General features: G+C 38.0%; 1 protein-coding gene across 1 annotated transcript in view; it reads right to left on the bottom strand.

Moving 5' to 3' along the window:
- Window positions 1-25578, bottom strand: part of LOC111872565 (AP-2 complex subunit alpha) — a 41986-nt gene extending 16408 nt beyond the window's left edge. Inside the window, exons 1-11 of the mRNA XM_023866608.2 lie at window positions 25431-25578; window positions 23225-23319; window positions 11640-11851; window positions 9949-10037; window positions 8172-8276; window positions 5536-5767; window positions 5002-5110; window positions 3782-4117; window positions 3369-3508; window positions 3068-3250; window positions 1195-1326 (exon numbers count right to left, since the gene is read on the bottom strand). Of these exons, the coding sequence (XP_023722376.1) occupies window positions 1195-1326; window positions 3068-3250; window positions 3369-3508; window positions 3782-4117; window positions 5002-5110; window positions 5536-5767; window positions 8172-8276; window positions 9949-10037; window positions 11640-11851; window positions 23225-23288 (1602 nt within the window). The 5' untranslated portion in view covers window positions 23289-23319; window positions 25431-25578. The remainder of the gene's footprint in view (window positions 1-1194; window positions 1327-3067; window positions 3251-3368; window positions 3509-3781; window positions 4118-5001; window positions 5111-5535; window positions 5768-8171; window positions 8277-9948; window positions 10038-11639; window positions 11852-23224; window positions 23320-25430) is intronic.
- Window positions 25579-26349: the final 771 nt, after the last annotated feature.

Genomic DNA, 26349 nt, shown 5'->3' with positions numbered 1-26349 from the left:
ATATATTGCCATCTGTGACAAGTCAGAATACAGATTAGGGTATAGAATGTACAAGGGTAAGTCAGAAATTATCCGCACTTTCTCCATAACACATCTTTAGGTTTGTCACACTGCCTCCTACGCATGCATCGTTAGAGTTGGTACTATTGTGGTCATGTGATTGAAGTTTTACCTTGACTGCATCATTTTCCTTGATGCTGTGACAGTGTAAACATGGCTGCTCTGCTAGCAGTGTGCACCGATGATTAACAAAGAATAGTGATCCGATTTCTCTGATTGGAAGGTGTGTCAGGGGCTGAAATTCGTATGTAGGTTCATCACTATGAGCCAGAATCCAAAAGCCAGAGTATGGCGTGGAAACACCCGGGATCGCAAACGAAGATGAAATTCAAAACTCAATCTTTCGTGGGAAAGGGGATGCTAACCATATTTTGGGAATCAAAAAGGCCTATACTGGAAGACTACCTGGAAAAAGGGTGTATGATCAACAGTGCAAGATACAGTAATTTGCTGGCCAACAATCTGAAGCCAGAAATTCGCGCCAAACGCTAAGGCCTATTGTAGAAGAAAGTGTTGTTGTTGTATGACAATGAACACTCACACAAGGATGGCCACACCGTTGAAACCATTAACCATATGTGTTTTGAGGTGCTGGAACACCCTGCCTACAGCCCAGATCTCGCCCTTTCCGACTGTCATCTCTTTGGACAGCTCAAAGATGTTTTATGAGGTTTTTGATTTTCTACGGACAAAGAAGTGGGGGAAGCGGTGCATAAATGGTTACGTGACCAACCAGAAACCTTCTTTGTGGAGGGAATACACAAGCTTTTGGACCGCTGGACCAAGTGCATCGAAAAGAGAGGAGACTATATAGAAAAATGAAGTACTTGTTCAACCCCTACTTTTCTATATATGGATTGGAAAAACAAGAGTGCGGATAATTTTTGACTTCCCTACGTATGTTCAGGAAATCAGGGTTTGATTTGATTTCTCTCTTCTAAACATCCAGACCAGACCCATCCTGACATGAAGCCCATAATTCACCTCCACGTAACTCCTAAATTAACAAAGCATGAAACTATTAACTCCACTCTCCCATACATCTACATGACATGGCACTTAATTAAGCACGGGGACTTCATCTCTTTGTATGAAATAAATGGCAAGAAAAAATAACTTCAAATTACAACTTACCTTGGAATGTAGAAGTTGGAACTGAACTAGTGGTGATGACCGCTGATCTCCCGCGATCAAATTGCCGAACTCTCCAAGGATGTAGCCACCAACTTTGACCATATTTTCATGGCAGGCTGGAGCTTGGAGAGCCTGCATCATAAAATATACTTGCATGATTCTTTCCAGGCTGAACAGATCTCTATGAAGGGACAGCAATATCACTTCTTTAATCAGTAACAAGTAAACCATCCTTAGCTAAATTTTCATGTGCTAGCAGATCACCATAAGTTACCAATGTTACCTATGACTGCTCAGTCAATATGCAATGTGAGTAGACATAGCCAGGAGAACCAAAGAGTCAGTTCAATTACTGAAGGGGGTTGGAGATTATTTTTCTCTCCATAACATCCAGACCAGCTCTGGTGGCTACCCAGTTTCCTATACAATGAGCACTGGGGTCCATTTCTCCAGCAATGAAGCTGCAGGGGAGTGAAATTGACCACTTAATTTCTTTTTTAATTCACTCAGTGGGGGGTGGAGGCCAACAGGGTCCGCTCAGCACGATGGCCACTGATTGGCCTATTGTAGCCTGCCCCGGGTGATTATGATGATGGAGAATTTGGTGGAATGAAGATTGACAGGGAAAACCGAAGTACTCGGATAAAACCCACCCCAGTACCATTTTGTCCACCACAAATTCCACTTGACCAGACCCCAGGATCGAAACCAGGCCGCCATGGTGGGAAGCCAGCGACTAACTGCTTGAGTTACGGCGCGGCCAAATGACCATCTACTTCCATCTAGTGATGAGGTGAAACTATACCTTCACAACCACACCCCCCACTACCATGTGGAGATGACGGTCTTTCTGAATAGAAGATATCGGTTTCTTCAATCTCTCATGAACACTGCATTAATACCAAACTTTGCTCCTGCTTGTTCAACACATTCAATCATTTTTAACTTCAGGTACTTATGAAATCATCTCTTTTACCTACACTGATAACATTCATGTTAACATGGGATTGCAAAGGCAAAAGGAACACTTTCCTTTTGTTCTTGCAACACATCACAGACACACGTTTGCAATGATTGAAAGAAAAGGAATATGAAGTAAAATAAAAATTCATAAATCAAGAGACGTCTATATATAATGTGTCTAAGCAGGAAAGCTTGTGAGTTGTTTTAAAATTCTGTCACTATCAAGACTGTGTAACGTCAAATGGTAGGTAAAGATAATTTAAAGTTGTCCTTGTGTTTAACTAAGCACTATGCCATGAAGGCATATGGGGAAGTGATGAATAAATCAAAGTTTTCTTGACCTCAGCACTAGTTGGAGGTAGGTGGTCAGCTTCACAACATGGCCACTTTACCCCCAGGGAACCAGCTCCTGGTACTCACTAGATAGGAGGCTGGATGGACCCCAGAATTGGTCTTGATGACATGGAGAACAGACAATTCTTGGCCCTAACACCACTCAATTTTGATCTCTTCACCACGCAGCCTTCAGCCAGTCACTACACCAACTGCTCTATCCTGGCTCTTCAAATGGTAGGATGATTGGTAATTAATTAATTGGAAAGAACAGGGAAGGCAGCAATTGTGGCATAACTTTGAGGTACTACACTGGGATCTGCCTGGAGGGACAGAATGAAACCACAAAACATAGTCTGTCAGGACAGCCAGCCAGCCAATGTCCTGCTCAAGATTCAAACTGAACATCTCCTGAATACTAGTCCAGATTATCACTGCTACACCAACCTGCCAGGGATGCAGAGCAGTGTTTTTCCATGTATTATTATGTAATTTCCAACAAAACGAAATGGCTAACAGTCTTCAATGCTACCTGTCATTTGGACGGGCTATGGCATTCTGTTAAACAAAACCGTACCTCAAACACAGTTTTTGCAGCATAACCTTGCACATCATCTCTATTGATGACAATCTGGATAACTCGATACCATACTTCTTCTGAGACATAGTCACCAGCTATCCGAATTAAATTCAAAATAACATCCACATACCACGTGTAGTCTGTAGCATATTTTTCTGCAAGAATGGCAACTTTTAGAACCTAAAAGAAACAGAAGCACATATAAAACACTATTTTATAATCAGTTCATGCACAATGACATAAATAATGCTACACCACCACTACTACTACTAATTTAAAATTCATATTTGTTTCTTACCATTTCTTCTCTGATTGAGTAATCTGCAGTTTCTAGATAATTCAACATCTCCTGTACTATTTCTTCAGCATTGCTCTTGTCACACATGGCATACAGCAAGTCCACTGCTTGCTGTCGTACTGACNGAAGAGTACAATCTTCTGGTTAACACCATGTAATCCAACAGAAGTCCACTGATGTTTCACAGAAACATACTGTCTCGCAAAGAAGCTGACATCTGCTTCTTGCCTCGCTTAATCTTTGACAGTGAAGATGGAGGCAACATCTACCTCCAAAAAGATGGATGACTTTCAATGGACTACACAGCATTATATCCCAGAAGATACAAATCTTCATTGGTAATACAGGTTGTGAAGCGCATGCAAGCAGCTCAAATTCATAGCCAGAGGAAGATCATTAAAACATTCCTTCACTTAAGCTGTACTTTACCTTCATAGACAGAATGACAACTTCCTGGTGTTTCTTGACAGCCTCATGAGAAAACTCTGAGGTAGCTAACAGGCACATCGATTCCAGTGCCAAGTACCTTAAATTTGTCTCGCGATTTGACAGGAACTGCCCCAATTGGTTACATGCCCTAACAAGGAGATTTGGTTCTGTGTCATTGTGGATTATAAGACTAATGGCCTCAAACAAGACAGCATTCTTTGCATTCGAATGCTGAACTTTTTTTGATTTTGGAGGCTCTTGAGCCTTGTTCAGGATAGTTTCCAGACATTCATTCAGTCTGCCACGCACTCCTGGATCCTCTGAAAATGAAAAACGAAATTAACTTAGATGCCTGCTTCCAAACAAATAACCTGCTTACCACACATATACACATACATAGTTAAATACAGATACAATCTGTTTAATACATGTGAAGTACGTCATACTTTGATTAGACAACCACACGGAACAGAAGTCCCAGTTCAGCAAGATAGCTCACATGAAATTTTCCAATGATGATATAATAATCTAAGTCACTATATTATGATGATGATGCACCCTCAGAGACAATTTAGGTATACTGGTACCCCAATTAGGGTTTTGATTATTTTTATACACAATCAAATTTGTGTCTTGCTATGGGCCATTAAATAATCATCACAAAAATTCATACTACACTGTATGTTTTAGTGACTCTGTTGCACATTACTTGGTGCTCATTTGCAGCTGAAACATGTAGTGAACAATAATTAGAAAAAAAAATTGTTGATAAATGTTTGTGTGACAGTTACCTTATGACCTATAGTGTATTTTATTTCAGATTTGTCCTCGTTACATTCAAATTCTACAAACAAACCCCATTATCTCAGTATTAAATTCTTTCCATTTTCAGTCTTACTCAGTTCAGATTTTAAACATATCTCTGAAGTGTTTCTGAACAAATCCCCACGGCCATTAATTTCGGTTTTCTAGACCGGATACAAACCCAATACCAAGTCAAAACAACACATTTTTACTTTACTTCCTGCATGTGAATATTCTTAGATAACACAAATTCCTTGAAATTTCTGCCAGGTGGATAACTTTGGATGTCTGGATATTAGACAACCATAAGTTTACTATATAATGATTAAACAAATTTAAGCTGCTATAGTCAGTGGCAAAGAGTCAGCAACTAAAGTTTAATATCACCATATGGCTATACCTGGAGGTGTATAATTCTGCAAGAGTCGTAGCAGTTTAACAGAGAGCCAGGGGGCAGGCACAAAATAGTATGTGTAATCCTGAAGATCAGTATAGCTTGCAGTTACAATCTGAAAATATCACCACAAATTCCAATCACAGACAAAACATAATTAATTTAATATGAAGTTTTGTACTAGATACCTGTGCAGCAGGAAACTAGGCTTTATGAGTTATGCTCAAACTATGAGTATTATTACCTTAAGGAATGTAACACTATATAGTCTAGCACAAATTTGCGAAAATTTTGGAGAAATGTGTTATCTCCATCTTCAGAGTTAAAGAGAAAGCTGAGAAAAGAACCAGCAACAAGTAAGCATCAAGCATTGCCCTGCTGGTTGCTATCTCACCCTGAAGACAGAGGCAGTATGTTCTTCTAAGGCATCAGCAAATTTCTATCAGGCTACATGGCATCATGTTCCACAAGCCAGTATTCTTTAAACTTCGAACATTTGCATTGCGAAACTGTAAAACTGGTATCACATAAGCTTCTTACCCTACTGAGTCTCGATACTGCAAGACTAATGCATCCTTTGTATTCTTCAGGGTTTTTCTTAACCAGCGCATCAATGAGACTGGTGGCAGCTGTCACCACACCCATATGTTGGTCATTCAGAAGATGGATGATTCGTGACGTCCACTCACCACTTGGAATGACTTCTTGAGAGGTACGGAACAATCTCAGTAAACAGAGGGCAGCTGACTGTTTAACCACATCCATAGTGTCCCTATTCACCAAATGAGAAAAGGTAAATAATTACTTTGGCTTGCTTCGCCATGGTACAAAACATGGCAGCCCTGGTTCAACAAATAATCTAATATAGATCTGTCAGTTGCTGCCCACTGACCAAAATATTCTGACACACGACAATATATTTGGAGCATACGGTAGTGTAGTTGGTTGAGGCACTATGCTACAAGCTGGAAGGTCGCAGGTTCAATTCCTGTTGAGGTCATTGGATTTTCTTTAATTGACCTAATCCTTCCAGCTACACTATGGCCCTGGGGAGTAAAGCGCGGCCAGCGTGTAAGGCTGACAAGCTTACCGCCATCTCTGAGCCAGCTGTCTAGATAATGTGGGACCCTCAACGTCTCACAACCTATGGGCCTTCATGGCCTGTTACAGGGTGAGCTTTACTTTACTTACAATATATTTAATACAAGAGGAAATACCTGTTCATCAGACAAAATATGGTTGTTTTCCTTGTCGGTATCACAGAATATAGTAGATACAATTTTAAAGAAAGTGTAACACTCAAATTAATTAATACACAGTCACATATACAAATCTCTACATGAATTTGAACACCACTATCTCTGAACTGCATAAAAGGATTCATTAACAATGTATATTATAAAACAGGGTCACTTCATTTCTTGGACTAACTTTTTAAGAAGCTTTTAAATTTTACATACAATACTGTGAAATAGCCTTGAACAAGGTTTTACCAGTGTTTCACTGAACAGAGGACCCTGAGGATGACATCTGAATGCCAAAATATATTGGGGTTACCAATAAAATTAAAATGAATAAATAATACCTTATGCTGTAATTTGACTGTTTGCAAATAAGTTTTAATTCTAGTACATTAAACTTTAATCAGGCAATTAAAATGAAAATTGAGACCAAAGATCTGGATTACATCCAAAGAACCTACTGCGATACTTGTACATCACTTTACATCATGGCTATCACATAGCAAGAGTGCGGATTAACACTCATGATATGCTTAGATGTTTTCCAGTAGGTCTGTGATAGGAAACGGAAAACAGAGAAGTTATATTTATATATACACTAGGCATAGAATATTTCAGGAACTGGCTCTATTCCTTATAATCGCTGTATGACTAACTCACATTAAATCAAGCATATATGCTTTTAATACAAATCCCATACACTAACAACTGGTACAACAGGGCACTTAACATCCTCACATCAGCATAACATACATGCAAAATACTGCCTAACATAAAAAAGTTTATGTAATAGTTTACAACATGAACAGTCATGTAAAAAATTACTTTTCAAGGACAGAAACATGTAAAAGGTGTTCATCAGTTACAAGCATGACATCAATTATCATGACTGCAACAGTTTTTCTTTTACTTTGTGCATATGTGCCCAGAAATTAAAACAGGGGACTCAATACTGGCAGAGTATTATTATACCCTTATTTATAAAAGCAACTAAATTTATTCCCTAATTTCATTTGGTCCAAGCAGAAAGTTGCTGATGTCTCTCTTTTGCAATTCAAGACAGAGTGTTATTATATTTTGTCTTACTTACTAAACTGAAAGTGGAAGAGCATCTTCACTAAGCAACTCAAGAGCATTATCTTTTCATAATATTCATTTCATAATGCAAAGTTTTAAATGTTTTGTGGTTTATTTAACAATGCTATCATTAACTCAGGCTATTATTTACCAGCAGATTATTGGATGAAATCAAATAATGAGTTCAAAAAGATGTGGATTAGCATGACCAATTTTATATACTACCCTCACATTTGCCTGAAGGGAGTGGACGAAAACCTCGAAAAACCTCAGGTTGGATAGCTGGTGTCCTGAGCAAGATTCAAAACAAGCACCTCCAAAATATAAATCCAAAGCATTACCACTTCAAGGCTGCACCATAGCTCAAGTGGTTAGTCGTTGGCTTCCCACCGCAGCGGCCCGGGTTCGATCCCGGGTCTGGTCAAGTGGGATTTGTGATGGAAAAAGTGGCACTGGGGCAGGTTTTCTCTGAGTACTTCAGTTTCCACTGCCACTCTTCATTCTAACAATTGCTCCACAATCACCCTCACCTATTATCTGGGGCTGGTACAATAGGCCAGAAATGGCCGCAGTACAAGGGACTTAGTCCCACCCCAATAGCAATTAAAAAAAAATTACCACTTCAAGCAAATTGCTCAGCAAAAATTTATAAAAATTAAAATTACATAAAAATAAATCAAGTTTTGTGTAACTCAAATACATTAGAGAATAGATGCAAATTGACTTGGGGTTTTATCTGGTTCAAACTACATGAGCCTCATTACATTTCACTACACTCCAACAAAGGTGAAGCAAAACAATCTAACAACCTGTAGGCTTGTTAGCACTGTAATTAACACCAACATTGCTCATACTCACCCAGATACTAAAAGTTTTGGAATTTCATATCCAAAGGCCTCTGCCATTTCCTTGCTCCCTATATTGGCTATGCATTGAAGTGCCAAACTAACATGCACTGGATTTCTGAAACACAAATATACTGCCTTGTATCACAACCAACTTGTGTCAGTTTAAACAAATGCAATACCTTATTCGCAATAAAAAAGCCAAAGGATTTTGATTTGGGGACTCAGTATCTTAAAGTTGTCTTCTGGAATGTGAAACCCTTCAATCTGATAGATCACTTACCAGGGCCTGGATTTTGATGACATGTCATTCTTTTTTTCCTTGTATCCTATGCGATGCTCTTAAATATATAAATCTCGGATATGAGCTGCTGGTTACAGAAATGTAAATTTTATAGGTAATTTCTTGACATTTTTAGGTTTAAGGTCATTTTTTCATTTTGGGGATAATTTTTTGGCAAATTTTTGGACTTTTAAGGGTATTTCTTGTCATTTTTGGCCATTTCAGGGAATTTTTCTTCATATGTTTTCTTAAATGTGAATAACTTGGAAGCGAAGTGTTCTTTCTTTTCTCCTTTAGGTCATCTTTCTGGATTTTTTCGGTCATTTTATAGGTCTTTTTTTTTTATATTTTGAGGTCATCAAAATCCAGGCCCTGCATATTACATTTTTATGTCATATTTTAGGTCATTTTTCTGGATTTTTTTGGTCATTTTTTAAATATTTTCAGGTCATCAAAATCCGGGCCCTGATCATTACCATTGATCTGGAGGAATATGCTGCGCCTGTCTTGATCCCTGAAGATGGAGGCTGCGCATTCATCCAAAATGTCGGTAACAATCTACCAAACCACAAAGGGTCACATCCCAGAAGTCAGTGACCACTGTGAGAACCACATATTTTGCACGAGTATCTCTGCTGGGGAGACCATGGTTAGTACTATTTATATGCAGAACTGCTTATTAACATATTTTCTCATCCCAATTAACTGATTCCTCGGAGCAAAGACCTCCTCCAGAACCTAAAGCTTGTGTGGGTCGAAAGAATTTGATTATGCAGTGCATCGGAAAAGTAATGGGATTCAATTCAAGATAAATCATCAACAATGGATTTGTTCCAGAAGATAGAATGACAAATTTCATTTATGTGATGGAACAATTCTTGCAAAGAATCCGACAGATCAGATCAGACCAGACTTTCATGAAAACAACGCCTAGTTTTTGTTGCACCTATGCATATAGTGTCGATTGAAAATTTCTTTTGCAAAAGGGGCTACTGAGATCAATTATCCCCCTGATTCACCAAATTTGGCTCTAGCTGACTTATTTCTCTTTCTGAAGTTAAAAATTACAATAAATGGAAATGATTTCATACCATCCAAAATATCCAAAAGAATGCGACTATCTCAAGAAGATAACTTCGGTTGAATTTCAAGGATGCTTTCAATGATTAAAAGAGAAGCTTACTTGTATAAGGGTCCCATGGGGACTATTTTGAATGATTTTCATAATAATTTATTTTCCTGAACTTTTGCTTTCTTCTTTACAATTTCTGCCATACTGCTTTTCAGAGGCCATTTCCTTCACTTCAGGTCTTAGCTCAATTTCACAGGAAAAAATTACAACTTTCTTTGCAATAGAACTGAAACAAAGGTCTTACTGTAAGTCCCACTTCTGGGGGTAAAACAGTTCATTTAAAAGCCTCATCTGAAGGGTTAACATTTCTGTTATTAGGCCTTACTAGTCTCTTACTAGTCTCCGAACCAAGACAGAAAGTATAGAATGTCTTACCTGGACGTTAGGTCATTTTTTATGCTCTGAATGATAAGTTTGATGAGATCACTATTGGTGTTCACGAGAACGGATATGAACAGGTACCCCTGAAAGAATAAAGCAATAGGCACAACTTTCATGCCTTAAAGTAGCTAATATTTTCAGTAACATATAAAAGGAACAAATATCCAGAATCAAATCTCCTATACTCAAAAATACTAAACACACAGTGGCATGACTTTAACATCAATAGATGGACATTCTAGATCCTTGCTAACATCTAACTGATATTCCTTCCTTCTTTTAAACGTAAATATAAATGTACTCCGATATCAGTTCACATAAAACACAACATACATATACTTACGTCGTTCTTTCAACTAAAATCAACCATACAACAATGAACTGTTGATCTAATCCACCTACACACTTCTTTTTTTATTTCTGCACAATATCAGTTACATTTTTTAAATACTGTATAATTTTATTTCATCATTTTTGGAATTGTATGACTGAAAGTTAAAATAATAAAAATTTGTACACAGAAAGATACAAAATAATGGGCAGCAACTTTGTAATGAGGAGAATTGTTTATGTGTTACTTTATGACACTACTGGTAGCTCAATGATAAAGCACTGCACAGTGTGATGATGGGTGAATGATGAATTGGATAGGATTCAGAAGGAAGCAGTCGTAGCTTAATCATAGGAATATTCTGGCATTTGCCTGGAGACACATAGGAAAACCATGAATAACCTGAGTCAGGTTAGTGTGTATTCCAGTCAACTTTTGAACCTAGCACCATGAATACAAGGCCTGATCATTACTGCCATGTCAACCAATTCAGAAGGTCATTCCAAACCCTCAAAAATGCAATCTGACAACAAAACAATAAATATTTAATCGAATGCTCCAAAAGGTTCACAAACCTTGCCATACAATCTGAAGTTTTACAAAGTGTGGTATATGAGAAAACTGTTGTTTAATTACCAAGAAAATGTTTAGGTTGAATTCCCATTGCTACAGAAGTTACAGGATGTTCTGGATAACAATAAACTTGTATAATGAAGCCCATAAATGATGCAGCCACTTTGCAACAGACTTTAAAATGTCTCATTAGCATACTGGGGCAGATAATTCGCTGTTACATTAACACGTTTATGTACACTGTATTGTTGAGACCAAATGAAGACACAAGCATTTTACCTACTCACAGATCATTACACACATAAGCAAAGAACATATTTGAACAATCTTACATATACTATTCTGTGTGAATGTACATGTCAAATGTTACCAAAGTAGAAAATATTATACTTAAAAATTTATTCAGTGACACTATATAAAGACAAACTGTCAATAGGATGCTGATGGCCATACAGAATAACCACAAAATTAATGTGATCTACCAGATTCGTTAATTTTCCTTAAATATTGCTTTAATGTGTAACCTGGAACTGTAAACTTCTTTTCATTTCTTTTGAAACTTCAGATGATGATGACGAAAACGATGACAACAGGAAGAGGAGGAGGATAAGGGTGGGGGACACAAGAAGGGGGAATCATATAAGAGAGCACAGCGTAAGCATCACAAAGGTAATCAAGTTAGAAGTAATACATCTAACAACCTCTGCATCAATTCCTAAAAGCTCAATTCAGCAGATGCATTATGTAAGACTTATTTAATTAAATAAATGATAATACTTACAATTTGTTTCTCTGAATATTTATTTGATGACAGCAGGTTGACTGCTTCCATGTGACCAAAATCAATGTCATGACCCAGTAGAAAGATGAATAACAACTTGCATACATATTTCTTCTTCTGATAGCCATCTAATGTTTTATCTCCTTTAAATTTACTTCTGATATTGGCTAGCTCTTTATTTATCCTTTTAATTTCTGCTTCTTTGCTTTTACCTAAAAATAAAGAAATCAGTTATCACTTGGCAACACATATAGTGAGAAGTTACACTACATGCAGGGCAGAGAGAACTACTTTCCCCCAAACATTAAAAACATGAATGCAGACACTTCTCTTTCATGGAGTGTTAGACCTGGATGGAAACTTATTTCAGGACTAATACACAAATATGTCTGTTGATCACAACAATTTTATTACTTACTTACTTACTCAGGGAGGTGAGCCCTTCTGGAGGAGCTGCCAATTCTGCACCTACTCAAGAATTTCCAAGTATCTTATGGAACCCGAATGTTCACTATCATGTTCACAAGAACCCTCCACTGGTCCTTATCCTAAGTCAGATCAATCCAATCAATACCATCCCATTCTATCTCTCTAATATCCATTTTAATACTGTCTACCCACCTATGCCTTGGTCTTTCCAGTGGTCTCTTTCCTTCTGGCTTTCCCACCAATATCCTATATGCATTCCTCATCCCCCATTCATGCTACATACCATGCCAACCTCATCCTCCTTGACTTGATCATTCTACTTGGAGAAGAGTACAAGTTATGAAGCTCCTCATTACGCAGTTTTCTCCAACCTCCTGTCACTTCATCTCTCTTTGGTCCAAATATTCTCAACACCAAGTTTCACACCCATACAGAACCACAGGCAACCATTTTATACTTTCAATAAATAACATACAGACTCAAACTGTCAATAATTCAATTTAGTTTATTAAAATATTTTCACACTACACATTTCCGTCCTTTACGACCATCACCAAGAGTTTATAAACAGCAAAATGTATCCACATTCATTACTAACCTGCATAATGCAACACATGCATTGCCAATAGTCTTAACACACAAACAGTTTTTACATAAGTTTACAAAGTTTAAATATACTAAAATACTTGTCAAGCATTAGTAAGCCTTGCCTAAAAATTACTATTATTTTTAGTATCTGCTAAAATTGTCTTGATATATATAGGTGGTTTATATGGGTGAAGTGTAGAAGGGGAGTGGTAATATGTTTCGCACATTTTCCTTATGGGGATGTGGGCATTGTCTGAATGTATGCTGCTGGTATCAGTGGTCACTTGTGTTTTGATGGATGAAATGAAATGTTTTGAATTTTGGTCCTTGTGCAGATACTGATGTTATGTGGGTATAAGTTGTTGGTGCTGATGGCCATGTGTTGCCCTGCTAGAGTGGTTTATCATCTGCTGGAGCTGTGTTCTCATGTGCTTAGCCCTGCTTGTATGAACCAGTCTGGCCAGGGGAAACAAACACATGCAAATTGCTGGTTTGTTGTTGCTGCAAAACATCTCAGCTGACAGGAGTCTGAAACTTACTGTTTGTCTGCATAATTATGACACCAAATTGCAGATCAACTGTTGTTGCTTGCTAGTAGTTTCCAAGTAAAACTTCAGATTCAGTACAAACTCCACCGAGCAGAAAGTTTTCAGCACCACCTTGTGCAAATCGACAAGTTATACCATGTTGGTGCAAGCTGATCATTTTCTTTATGTGGTCAAACAAGCCATCGGTGGTCAGTAATTTGCAGAAACCCAGCGCTGCTTAGATAACTGTAAGTTTCAGGACTGTTGCTAACCACATGAATTATTTATTTATGGCTTATTTAACATTATGTGTCATTCAGACTACATAGCATCAAACTGTATGTTTGATGACTGATGATTTATGAAGTGGAAAGTGTGTGGAATGTAGGTTGTGCCACAACTCTGGTGGCTTCTCATTGCAGTGACCTGGGTTAAACCCCAGGTCAGTCATGTGGGAATTGTGGTGGAAAAGTGAAATTGACAAAGGTTTTCTCCAATTAATTTTGTTTCCCCTGCCAAGTATCATTCCACCAAGTGGTTCACTTCTCTCATCTATCATTCAGGGCTGGCACAATGGGTCATTTACAGATGAAGAACAAAGGGACTCGCCCTAAGAATACAAAAGAAAACCGTGGAAGAAAGCAGTCATGAGTGAAAGAGGTCCTACCCTGGCATTTGGCAGGAGGAAATGAGGAAAACCATTAGAAGTACCAGAACAGTCGGTGCCCTCGCCAAGATCTGAACCAGGCAACTCCTGAATACAAGTCAGAAGTGTTACCACTTAAGCCAACTTGCTCAGTAACAAGAATTCTTTTCTTTTCTTGCTTGGGGTTTACTTAATTATACTGTCAATGTTGTCAGTAACTAAGACTGTACGAGTACAGTGCTGAATGACTGGATGACAAACAAAAACAAATCCCGTGGCTTTAGTCCGCAAGCGAACTAAACCGACAAATTGGATGGCAGATAAAGGAAAAAGTAAAGTTGTCCCTGTGATTAATTCAGCACCATACCACGAATATGAATGGGGGAGTGGAGGAATAGTCCATGTATTCTTAACCTTGGCACTAGGTGGAGGTGAGTGGTCAGCTTTATGTCCCAGTAGCTTTGTCCACAGTAGCCATTAGAATCCAAGTAGGCCCCAAAATTAGTGTGGATCCTGTGAAGAAGAGAAAATCTTTTGCCCCTATCAGGAATCGAATGCTGATTCCTTCTTCAGCCCGTAGCCCACCTCTATACTCAATGAGCTATTCCACCTCCTGATGGGATAACAGTGAATAATTAATTTGGAGGGATGTGGAAAAGAAGCAACGGTAGGTTCACTTATGGTTTTAGCCCAGAATCTGACTGAAGGGACTGAGGAAAACCACAAAAACCTACTCAGTATAGATCTGAATTAAGCATCAAAAACACAAGTCACAGCTTGAACCAAGGTGCTCAGTAATTAGGAAGATAATATAACATAGAGAAGCAAAAATAATTTCATTTAGCACCTGATATTCTCATGATAAGTGCCTAAGGTTTTCATGGTCTTTCTCAGCCCAACCAGACAAGAGCTAGCCTATTACTTCAATTCAGCCACAACTACTTCCTTCCAAATCATAGTTTAGCTACTGACAGCATCATAAAAATAATCCACAAAAAATGAAAACATTTCCCATTACATAATCAACTGTTAGAGTAATAAACAACGTGCCACTATTCTCTGTCAATATATTCAAAAAAACTGCATATTATTACATAACGGTCATCACAACATACATGTAGCAGACTTGACGACTACTGCCACCCAGAATGTCATGTCCTATAAGAATACTTCAAGAAGGGTAATGTAAAGTTGCTCCTATGCTTAAATAATCAAGAATTTCATCATGAAAACGTATGTGGGAGTGGATATATAGACCCACGTTTTCTTAACCTTGGCACTAGCTGGAGGTGAGTGGCTGGCTTCAAGCCCCAGACGCTTTACCACTATGGAAAAAGCCACAGTACCCATTGGATATTTGGCCTCAGAGCCGGTCTGGAAGACGTGGAGAAGAGAAAATTCTTGATCCTACTATCACTCGAACTCTGACCCCTCAGCCATCCAGCCCACAGTCAGTGCTACACTGACTGCGCTAACCTGGCTTCGATACTTCATGAAAAAATAACAAAAATTTTGTCTTATTGATTTTTGGAACCAACCCACATAATAGAAATGAAGGGAACTATTTTCCTGCAGCCCTTGTGCAGGCAAAAGAACTACTATGTGTTTAAATATAACAGTTCAGAAAAATTTTCATGAGACAGAAATACATATTACTGTACCTAATTTATCCTTGAAATGTTTACACACATAAAGAGAAGTCAACAAAAATTATAAATCAATCCCAAATATGAGTTTACAGCACTAAAATGATGCCAACCCAATCACTGGCAGCATATTCAAATGAATCTTAAAAGGCAGAGTGTTACAACATGCAGAAAATTCCTCAGAATACAGACTAGTGGAAGGCTTTGATGAACATGGTAATGAACCTCAGTGTTCCATAAAAAGCACGAAATTTCTTGATCTCCTGAGCAACTACTCTTTCCTAATAAAGACTTCAGTTGTTCAAGTAGTTGAAGGAATTTTCAGAAATAGAAATATCTGACTTCACATCATCCAAATCTTATCGCGCCTAACTGTAGTATTTTAAATATGAAAATGGCTAAAGGAATAAACAGCAAAACTATCAAGACAGTCATAAATGTTCACATCAAACAGCCATAAATTATTACAGATCTAAAGTATCCTTGACTGACAAGGAATGAAAAACATCAATTGACTGTTGCTTGTCTTTCAACTGTTCGTCTGATGTACAAATCACAGTAGCTTAGAGGAAGCAAATGTCATGTGCAATAATTAACATTGGCAAGGCTCCATCAATACCCATGTGCAGCAGTTATTTGTATACACCTAATGTACACTCAGGTATCAAATGAAAGTAGCTAAATCTATGTCCTGTGGAAGTGATCACAAACTGATATAACTGACAATGAAAGTCACAACAAATGTCGACTTACGAGTTAATAATGCTGAATCAACTGAAGAGGATATATGGTGTGGAATGAGGTTCATGAAAGATTGAACATATTAGTGTTGCAGTAACACTCTAGACCTGAATTCAGAAAAGTGTTCAGTTTGAATATCAGTCAGGACACCAGCTATGCCAACTGGTATTTTTCGTGGTTTCCTTAAGACTATCAAGGTAAATGCCAGGAGTGTACCCTGACTGGCCAAAACTGCTTCCTTTCACACCCATTCTGAACCCTTATTCATTAATCATCACACCATTTGATGCAATGAAGAATGAGCTGCTGACAGTGCCATGAATAAACCACAAAAAAATAATACATATACTGCAAAATGAATATGGGAAAGAAAGAGAGTCCTTCCTGCATGGCCTTTAGTCCACAAGCAAACTATACCGACCGAGCGACTGCTGCTTGTTGGCAAAGTTAGTGCCAACTTTTGAGGATAGAGGGCATCACATGGTCAGCACAACATATCCCCATGGCCATTAATCTCGGTTTTCTAGACCGGAAGAAAGAGAGTCAAACATTTTAAAAGAATACATTCAGGAAAGGATTATTAGCATTCATGTCTTATATTCTAAGACATTAATGATTAAAATATTTAGGCTGTTCCATAGCTCAGGCTGTTAGGTGCCAGCTTCTGGCAGTGGCCCAAGTTTGATCCCATGTAAGGTCGTGTTGTATTTTTGGTGGACAAAGTGTCAACGGGGTAGTTTTCTCCAATTACTTCAGTTTCCTCTGTTAATTCTCATTCCAACAATTGTTCCATATTTGTTAATCATCCCAACATACACACCGTACAGGGACAGTTGTCACTACAGTGACCAGATTACACTGGACAACCAAGCAATTGGGGTTAAGATTTCTAGCAGAGACTAGGGGTTCTTCTCTCCTCCATAGTGTCCAGACCAGCTCTGAGGCCCACTCAGCTTCCTACACAATGGGTTCCAGGGGTAAAGCAGCAAGGGTGTGAAGCTGACCACTCACCTTCAGTTATGCTGAAGTTAAGATTGCCAGAGCCATACCTCAACTCCCCCATATATGTTCATGATATTGTGCTTAACCAATTAAGCCCAGGGATACACAATATCAAACTCAGGCCATGAAAGAAACAAGATGAGGAGGGAGGGCAAAGTGAGATGCGAGTGGTGGTAAAGTTGGGGGGGGAGAGAAGGTCTTCAAATTGAATAAAGACCACTATGTTACTTCCTCCTCATCCCATAAATGCCACATACAGATTATTTTTCCTTAAGTAATTCAAGTTAATTGAATCTATACACACTCTAGTCTGAAGAAAACTGACATGCCACTCATCTTCAGAAGACATCTACATCGAGTGCAACCACAGCTCAACACCTCAACCAACAGATGACTCATATGCTAATAGCAATAAAAATCCCTACTCAAAGTTCTCCCACTCACACACACACTACCCATCTGTATCTAAAGTGTCTTCATGAAGAGGACAGGACAATAAGCATCAACCTTCTACAAAGAGGCAACCTTGAGGGCTGTTAAGTCAGTTATAATACAAAGATTTCCCATTATCCTTACTATTACGAACAGGTACCCAAGCCCATACTGCATTATTTTATAAAGCTTTTATTATGTACACTATATAGCACTGAATGACTGATGATTGATTAATTGGAAAATATTTTAAGATAGCAGCTTTGACCTAACCAAGGTAATATCCCAGCATCTTCCTGGAGGGGCTGAGGAAAACTATAAAAAGTTTCAGTGGGGATAAGTGATGCCCTGGCTGAGATGTGACCTAAGTACCTCCTGAATATAACAGCATTAGCACTACATCAACCTGCTTGGTTATGATGTCACATATTTCAAACTCACTATGTACAATGGTTTGAGAATTGGCCTTTCAATGACATAATAAAACTAGATCCATCATCAATTTATCACAGCGTACAGACAATTCAATTGCTCAGTTCACTACGGCAAAGGCTCAAGACAAAAATAATGTCCTCATTCACAATGTTTTAATGGGCCATGATATCAAAGCACAGAGGTACTGTAAAACTAAGTTGATCACCAGCTGTACTTATAACAGATATTCTAGCTGATTTCTCTCTCAGTAACTTAGAATGTAACTTAATTTAAGCAAATTCATTTAGGGACTGCATAGTGCAAAAAATCTTGTGTTAAACATTATGGGCCTTAGTAAATATAGCTCAACCAAAAAAAAAACACAACTCAGCAGTTCCAAAGACCACAATAAAACAAAATCTTTCATAATATACAGCAAAACAGAGATGCCTGACCTGATTCAACATATAATTTTTATTGGCTGCATTCAAATGTACAGCCAACACTATATATTCATTAACAAACTATTCACCTGGTAGTAAAACATAGTTGAGAGCAAGTTAAATTCACCCCACATCTACTTCTTGATCTGCCAAGTGGTCACTTGCCAAGAGGTTTCCTCATTACATGAACATACGTGTCTCTTCCAACAAACAAAACAGAACCTCTTCTTGTCCTACTAAATTAATAACATTTCATGATCTCTCTTACTTCCTTTGCCTTAAAACTTCATAACAGAATTTGTATAGATACATAAATATTTGACCAAACATATGCTGTAGTTCTTTACAAACACACATCACCATTTTTTTTTCTCAGTTGTATACTGTATACAGAGAGAAAGAAGTTTCACTAACTCATATCATTTTGTACACACACATTTTATCTCCTTTCATAAAATAAAGCAATAATGTACTGTCTGTTGCATAAGAGAGCAAAGAAAGTAAGTAAAAAGAAAAGGTGTCCCTGTAACAGGCCATGGAGGCCCATAAGGTTGTGAGATGTTGAGGTTCCCACATTTTCTAGACAATCGGCTCACAGAAGGTGGTAAGGTTGTCAGCCCTACGGGCCGGCCACCCTTCACCCCCAAGAACATTCCTGGTATTCATTTCTGTTAAGAGGCTGACTCGACCCCAGGGCCATAGTGCAGCTGGAAGGATTAGGTCAACTGAAAAGAATCCAATAACCTCACTGGGACTTGAACCTGTGACCTTCCGGTTTGTAGCACAGTGCCTCAACCAACTACGCTACTGTGTGCCCCCTTGCATAAGAGAGTACATTCATCAACCTCTAGCCGCATAAATAAGGTAAAGTTGTCCCTGTGCTTAACTAATTAAGCACTGGATGTACAGATCCACATTTTCTTGACCTTGGCACTAGCTGCAGGTGAGTGGCCAGCTTTATGACCTGGCTGCTATACCCCCGGGGAAAGAGCCACCAGTACCCATTGGATAGGAGGTTGGGTGGACCCCAGAGATGGTCTGAATGAAGTGGAGAAGAGAAAATTCTTGACCCTACTAGGACTCAAACTCTGACACCTCAGTCGTCCAGCCCGTAGCCAGTCACTATACTGACTACACCAACCCAGCTCCTTAGCCCCATAAATTGTGAAGTATATAACGAATACCAGATATTTGACTTGAAACAGAGTCAAAGTATACTTAAAGCCACAGCTAACGGTGTGCATTATTTTAAATGGTTCTCTTCTGGCTGGATCCAGATGCCAGTTCATTCTCCCTTATCTCTTATCATAACAGGATGATGTGATGAAACTTTAGAACCTTTCCCCTACCCTGCTTTATGGTAGGAGGAAACCCATAGATAAATTATACAACAGGCCAGCTCTAATTTCGACGAAAGCAACTGCATCAATATTTAAAACAGAATCCATATCACAGATATCAGGGATAAACTTTGTAATTACCCTATTCACTTCACATGTTTACGTAATAATAAATGGAGGAATTATCTAAGGAATAAGATAATTCAATACTTTTATTACATTAAAAAGGACATCAAAGCTGTAAGATAAGTGTAGTTATTCCTGTTGAGATGATCATCCTAACATCTTACAAGTGTATTCACTTTTTTCTATTCCTGTCACATAATTTTATTTGTGGTTCAAAGAAATAAAGATAAAAGATAGAATTTGGATGATGAAATAAGACTGTGGAGGGAACAGATGTGGCTGCATACTGGGTATTATCTCAGCATTTCCATGGAGGAACCAAGGAAAATTAAAAGCATCTTCACTAACAATAACATGGTTTCGAAAAGAGACCTCAAAAACACAAATCATGCAGCCCTTATTTGTTAAACTTCTTTGAAGAAACTTTTAAATTGGTTGATTTCTTTTGCTGCACTGTTTGAATTCACTGCATCCTCACATTAACAAACCAACTAATTTAAATACCCTTTAAATCTTTAAGATACTCAACACAAGGAACTACAGAGCTTCTAAAAGGATCTAAAGGCATACAGAAGTTCTATTAACATAGAACTTCTTTTATGGTGACTTGTGGGCATCTGGTCATTCTGTTATAATTACAAATCAGTATGTCCATCCATGCAACTGTCCAGTGGGGCCCAAAAGTGGGTGAACTGGATGTCTACTGAACAGTGTTTCACAGAAAACAATAACATTTTTATGTAATGGTAACATGTGTGAATTTAGAAGTGTATTAGAATCTAAGTTTATTTGCATCTATATGAAATTCAGATGCAAAATTCATAACTTCAGACACATTAACGTCAATATACATACTGATCTTGTACATTCCGTAACATCAACAGGAGGCATTTCCAGCACCTACTATAATCTAAGTAAGTTCTATTTGCATGGCTGTGCCATAGCTCAAGCAGTTAGTCGCTGGCTTCCCACCACGGTGGCCCGGGTTCAATCTCAAGTCTGGTCAAGTGGGATTTGTGGTGGACATGCTGGGGCAGGTTTTCTCCAAGTACTTTGGTTTCCCTTGCCAATCTCATTCCACCAATTGCTCCACAATCACACTCACCAATCATCTGGGGCTGGTACAATAGACCAGAAGAGGCCACAGTACAATGGACTTAGTCCCACCCCACTAGCATTAAAAAAAAGTTCTATTTGTAATTTCTTAGTCTATAGGATTGTCAATTCTGCTAACAGTCCAAATCTTTGCAGCCAAACTGGACTGGGGGAACATCACTCTCTTCAACCCAAGAGGCCCAATGATTATGGAAACCTCCAAGGTTACTGCACTATATCAGAATCCAGTTTATTCAATACCGCACTAAGCTCAGAGAGTGAGCATACAAAATACCACTGTAAAAATCGATGTCCTACATCGACAGATATTAGCTAAAAATTTCAGACAGATATATGATTCTTCCATACAGTTAAGTGTTATGTCCAGGCTAAGAGCCCAGATTCTGAACAGACATCAGCAGTTTCAAATCACATTACGTTCTAATATGAACATATGGCTGAAGATGTTTAATTTTATTACCTTCTACTGCTTTAAGGTGTACCATGACTTGATTGAAATTCAATCACAGTTCACACAAAACAAGATGACCCAGTGCTTTTAAATACTTATAATTACTCTTCAGCTGGAAGAAGACACGACAGGTATTTAGGGTAAAGAGCCAAAAAAATAAACTTAACTGTGACAGCAATTTACTTGTTTTAAAAGCAGGGTTCTCCAAACTGTTCTAACTGCTGAATATTTTTGGCCTTTAAATACTACATGTAAAAAACATAAACCAGAACACAAAAGGTTTTCAACATGCTGAAGATTCACATTGCAATCTGCTGGATTAGGACATCATATAGCAGTCTGGTAGGCAGGCACCAATGTTTCAGAAGAACATACTGCCTCCATATTCTGGGTATAAGATGGAGACAGTTATGTTACATCAAAATCTATCTACCAAACAATATTTTATCATAATCCAGAAAGCCACAATAAGAATACAACAAAACAGCACTTTAAAAAATTATTCTAGAATTAGTGAAAGGAAGTTCTGCACTTTCTTAACACAAACTGGCAAAACAGTGGAAGTCATAATGGAGGACTAGACCATCATATCAAAAATAGCATTCACCATATTATAATATTCCATTATCTGCGATTCTTTACATAACAGAATAAAAAAAACCCTCTATGAACTATACTGACTGAGCGACTGCTGTTTGTCAGAGAAGTTAGTGCTAACTTTAGCAGATAGAAGGTGTCGCGTGGTCAGCGCAACAGATCCCCATGGCCATTAATCTCAGTTTTCTAGACCAGAGCCACTATTTCCTTGAAATAGCTCCTCAATTATCCTCACGAGGCTGAGTGGACCCCGTTCCAGACCCATTACTTCTCAGAAGTTCTGGTAGTGCCAGGAATAGAACCCGGGACCTCTGGAACTTTATCCAGGACCTCTGACCACTAGATCACAGAGGTGGTTGTGACTCTTGACATAGTTAAAAAGAATCTTATGTGCATACTTCTGGTCATCTGTTTGTGGCATAGTAGTAAAATATAATTTTATTAACAAATAAGACTAATACATAATTTTCTCTATGGAATAAATGATGCTCCTGAAGATACCTTCATCAGAAGTTCAAATGTGTGGGACTAAGATAATAACTCATTGTAGTTCAAAGAAACCTTACAATATATTTGTCAGCAGTTGCATCTGATGTGTTAAAACTATTCATTTAAGTGAAAAAGGATCAAGCAAGGGATAGGTGTGATCTAAAATATAATCATATCTCAGTGTCTATCATAACTAACGAGCCCCACCCCTCCCAAAAGGAGAGTGGACAAACAAGCAACTTACATAATTAACAAAAAAAATAACAATTGAAAAAGTTTTCATGAATAGATTATAAGCATATCTCATGGAAATTCTGGAAGTATCCATGACCTATTTTAAGTTTCTATCCTAGAATTTGCTAGTCCAGACAAAGGGAAATCACGAAAATCCTCAACAAGAACAGCCATTCTTCTAGCCAAAATTTTTACTGAGAACACCACAAATGGAAAGTAGGAGTACCAATCACTACACTACAACAAATATTACTGTCCCCATTTCTCACAAACCATTCCAGTCTTGAGTGAGACCTAGTTTCCTAACATAACCTAAAGGAAAACAGCAATAAAACAATTAACCTCAAATGCTTGATGTACTCACAATTTCTGATGTCTGAAATGAAAACTGCAAGACCTCTCATTCCATCTCCCCTCACACCTGGCATGTTTCCTGGGTTATGTTTGATAGATCACCTCCTAAATTAACATCATAAATTAAAATGATATAAAACGATTGTAAGGCAGATGGCAAACATTTGCATATATAAATACTGGAAATTTTAACGTGCTCTTTAATACTGAAGAGATGACTTTCAACAAACTACAAGGTCTTATCCCACAAGACAGAACCCTTCATAATCACCATCATGAAAACCTAATACGTCACTTTGTCTGCTAAATACCCACCTCGTCTCAATCAAAGAAGTGCCCAATTGTCACTTTTCCTGTAACTTTCCTACAGAACTAGATAATGCCTTTTTCTGGGGGGGAAAAAAAAATGAGTCTTCGTACTCGCATCAACATTCAAGGCTTATTAAAATGGAAGAGCTGACATGCTGTACACTACACCCTCCATTCTATATCAAAAATATCTGATGCATTGGTATTTTATAACTTTCATGCATGCTATTAATTTATATTAATGATGGATTGCTTATTTATTTTAAAAAGGTGCCAGTCCTATCTACTGCAGAAAAAAAAACATTAAAAATGGGAAAAGAATGTGATACTCATCACAGTTGTAAGACAATCCTCCCTACACAGCATCTAGCCTATGCATCATCATGGACTAATTCACACACCATTCCAGTATCTGCCTGGAGGCCTTTGGGAAAACCATGAAAAATCTCAGTGTGGATAGCCAGTGTTACAGCCAAGATTTTAAATAAACACCTCCCGAACACAACCCTACAGTATTACCATTAAACTAACCTCCTCGGTCAAATACAATTAGTACTGCTGTTACTGAGTTAAAATAAAGGAACACATCTCACAGACATAAACTTAACTTTTGTATGTATGTAAATATTACTGATTTAACATAATTTAGAGTCTACCTAACCACAATTTAGCCAACCAATCCAATAAAACACTCACCATAACAAAGTGTAAAACTTTGGTAGACGGCCATCAATACTTCACAGAAATGTACACCCACCTACTGATCCTAACCTTATGAGACATATATAACTGATGACACTCAGATAAACCAGGATCTAGTAAGCATTCAAATCACAAAAATCATTAATCAGTATGAGTGACCATAACTAAATAATCTAATTAATCCAAGCTTTCTGAAATACTGAGACTAGTGTTTATCTGAATTCATTCATACAGTAGTTAAATGTACGAACCTTCTAACTAAAAGTATCATGGGAATATCAGTAGCATCTTTTATCAAGCTCAGTCAGTAATTGTTCATTTTTAGAATACTGTAAAAATCTATACTTTTCAATTATTTGCTTGAGGCTATCATTTTCTAAACGACATCTTTTATGCTTAAAATTTCAAACCTATACAATCTCAATAATGCCAGCATCATTAAATAACCAACTAGCATTAGCACTATCCATACAAGACTCTTTTCACCTTTCCAATTCTTACATTTATCTCCTCTCGACTGGCTCTGCCACAGTCCTATAGTGATTCTGTCGGTTTCTTTTATTAATTCAGAACACTCTTCAATAAACCATTTATTTTATTTTAACTAGTAGTTCTCAGTTACAACCAGCACTACATCATACTACACTGTAATTTGAAAATGATAAGCAAAATCACGCTCTTTCATTGATTCTAGTATCAGAAAGAATTTGCTACGAATATGAAACTCACATGATCTGACCTAACCTAATTCAAAAAAAGGTTCCTTCTTACGCTGTAATGAACTTTCACTTTACAATAATAATATTCGGGTGGACTCCTGTCACGAAATCGCTGGATATATTTCTGCACAACTGTAATATAACAGAAGTTTAAACTCATAATTCTAGTCTTCATTTAGACTACATCTTTTTACTGGGTTTATAATGACGCTTCAAACGAGCTGATAGGAGCCCTTTCATAAGATTCATATAGACTTCATATTATTAGATCTATTTTACAGAACGATTACTGTTAAACTTTCATACTGTTTGGCTATTATTGCCTACAACGTACTCTACATTCCTTAAAACATTTAATCGGTCAACGAATTCGTATCAAAGTCATCTAATCGTCAAAGTTCATCCCACATATTTCGACAAGCATCATACTAAATAATACGTCCAAAGCCTCGCAGATAACTGTAACAACAAAACACTGGTACTTACACGAAGCACACAAGATGGGACTGCAAATATGAGGAGACCTAGTATGCTGTAACCGACGAAACGGACATGAAACCTTTCAGTTTCTCCGCAACATTGCCATCACCATCATCGCCATTTAGTAAATTTAGTACTCGACCACTCCACCCACTTGCTGCGAAAGGGCTTTGCTCTGAGATAGCGGCAAATTCAATTTACATATGCTTCTACCACTCCGCTCTACAAAGATTATCATAAAATCTGTCGACATAGACGTAATAATGGAATTAGATGAATGTAATAACAAGGGGCATGAAAACTGGATAACTGTAAAGAGTATTTTTTTTTTTTGGCATTTCACGACATGTTTATGAAAATTATTTGTTGAATGCAGTTTCACAGGTAAAATCGAGGGTACTGCACGTACTTACTTACTCATGGAGCTGAGCCCTTCTGGAGGAGCTGCCAATTCTACACCTACTCAAGAATTTCCCAGCATTTTATGGAACCCGAAGGTTCAATACCGTGTTCACAAGAGCCCTCCACTGGTCCCTATCCTGAGCCAGATCAATCCACTCAATACCATCCCATCCTATCTCTCTAATATCCATTTTAATATTGTCGACCCACCTACGCCTTGGTCTTTCCAGTGGTCTCTTTCCTTCTGGCTTTCCCACCAATATCCTATATGCATTCCTCGTCTCACCCATTCGTGCTACATGCCCTGCCAACCTCATCCTCCTTGACTTGATCATTCTAATTATACTTGGAGAAGAGTACAAGTCATGAAGCTCCTCACTGTGCAGTTTTCTCCAACCTCCTGTCACTTCATCCTTCTTCAGTCCAAATATTCTCCTCAACACCCTGTTCTCAAACACCCTCAGTCTATGTTCCTCCCTTAATGTCAGAGACCAAGTTTCACACCCATACAGAACCACAGGCA

The sequence above is a fragment of the Cryptotermes secundus genome, unplaced genomic scaffold (assembly GCF_002891405.2).
Source record: "Cryptotermes secundus unplaced genomic scaffold, Csec_1.0 scaffold1045, whole genome shotgun sequence".
Classification (NCBI taxonomy): Eukaryota; Metazoa; Arthropoda; class Insecta; order Blattodea; family Kalotermitidae; genus Cryptotermes; species Cryptotermes secundus.
This window is presented reverse-complemented; position numbering and strand designations above follow the sequence as displayed.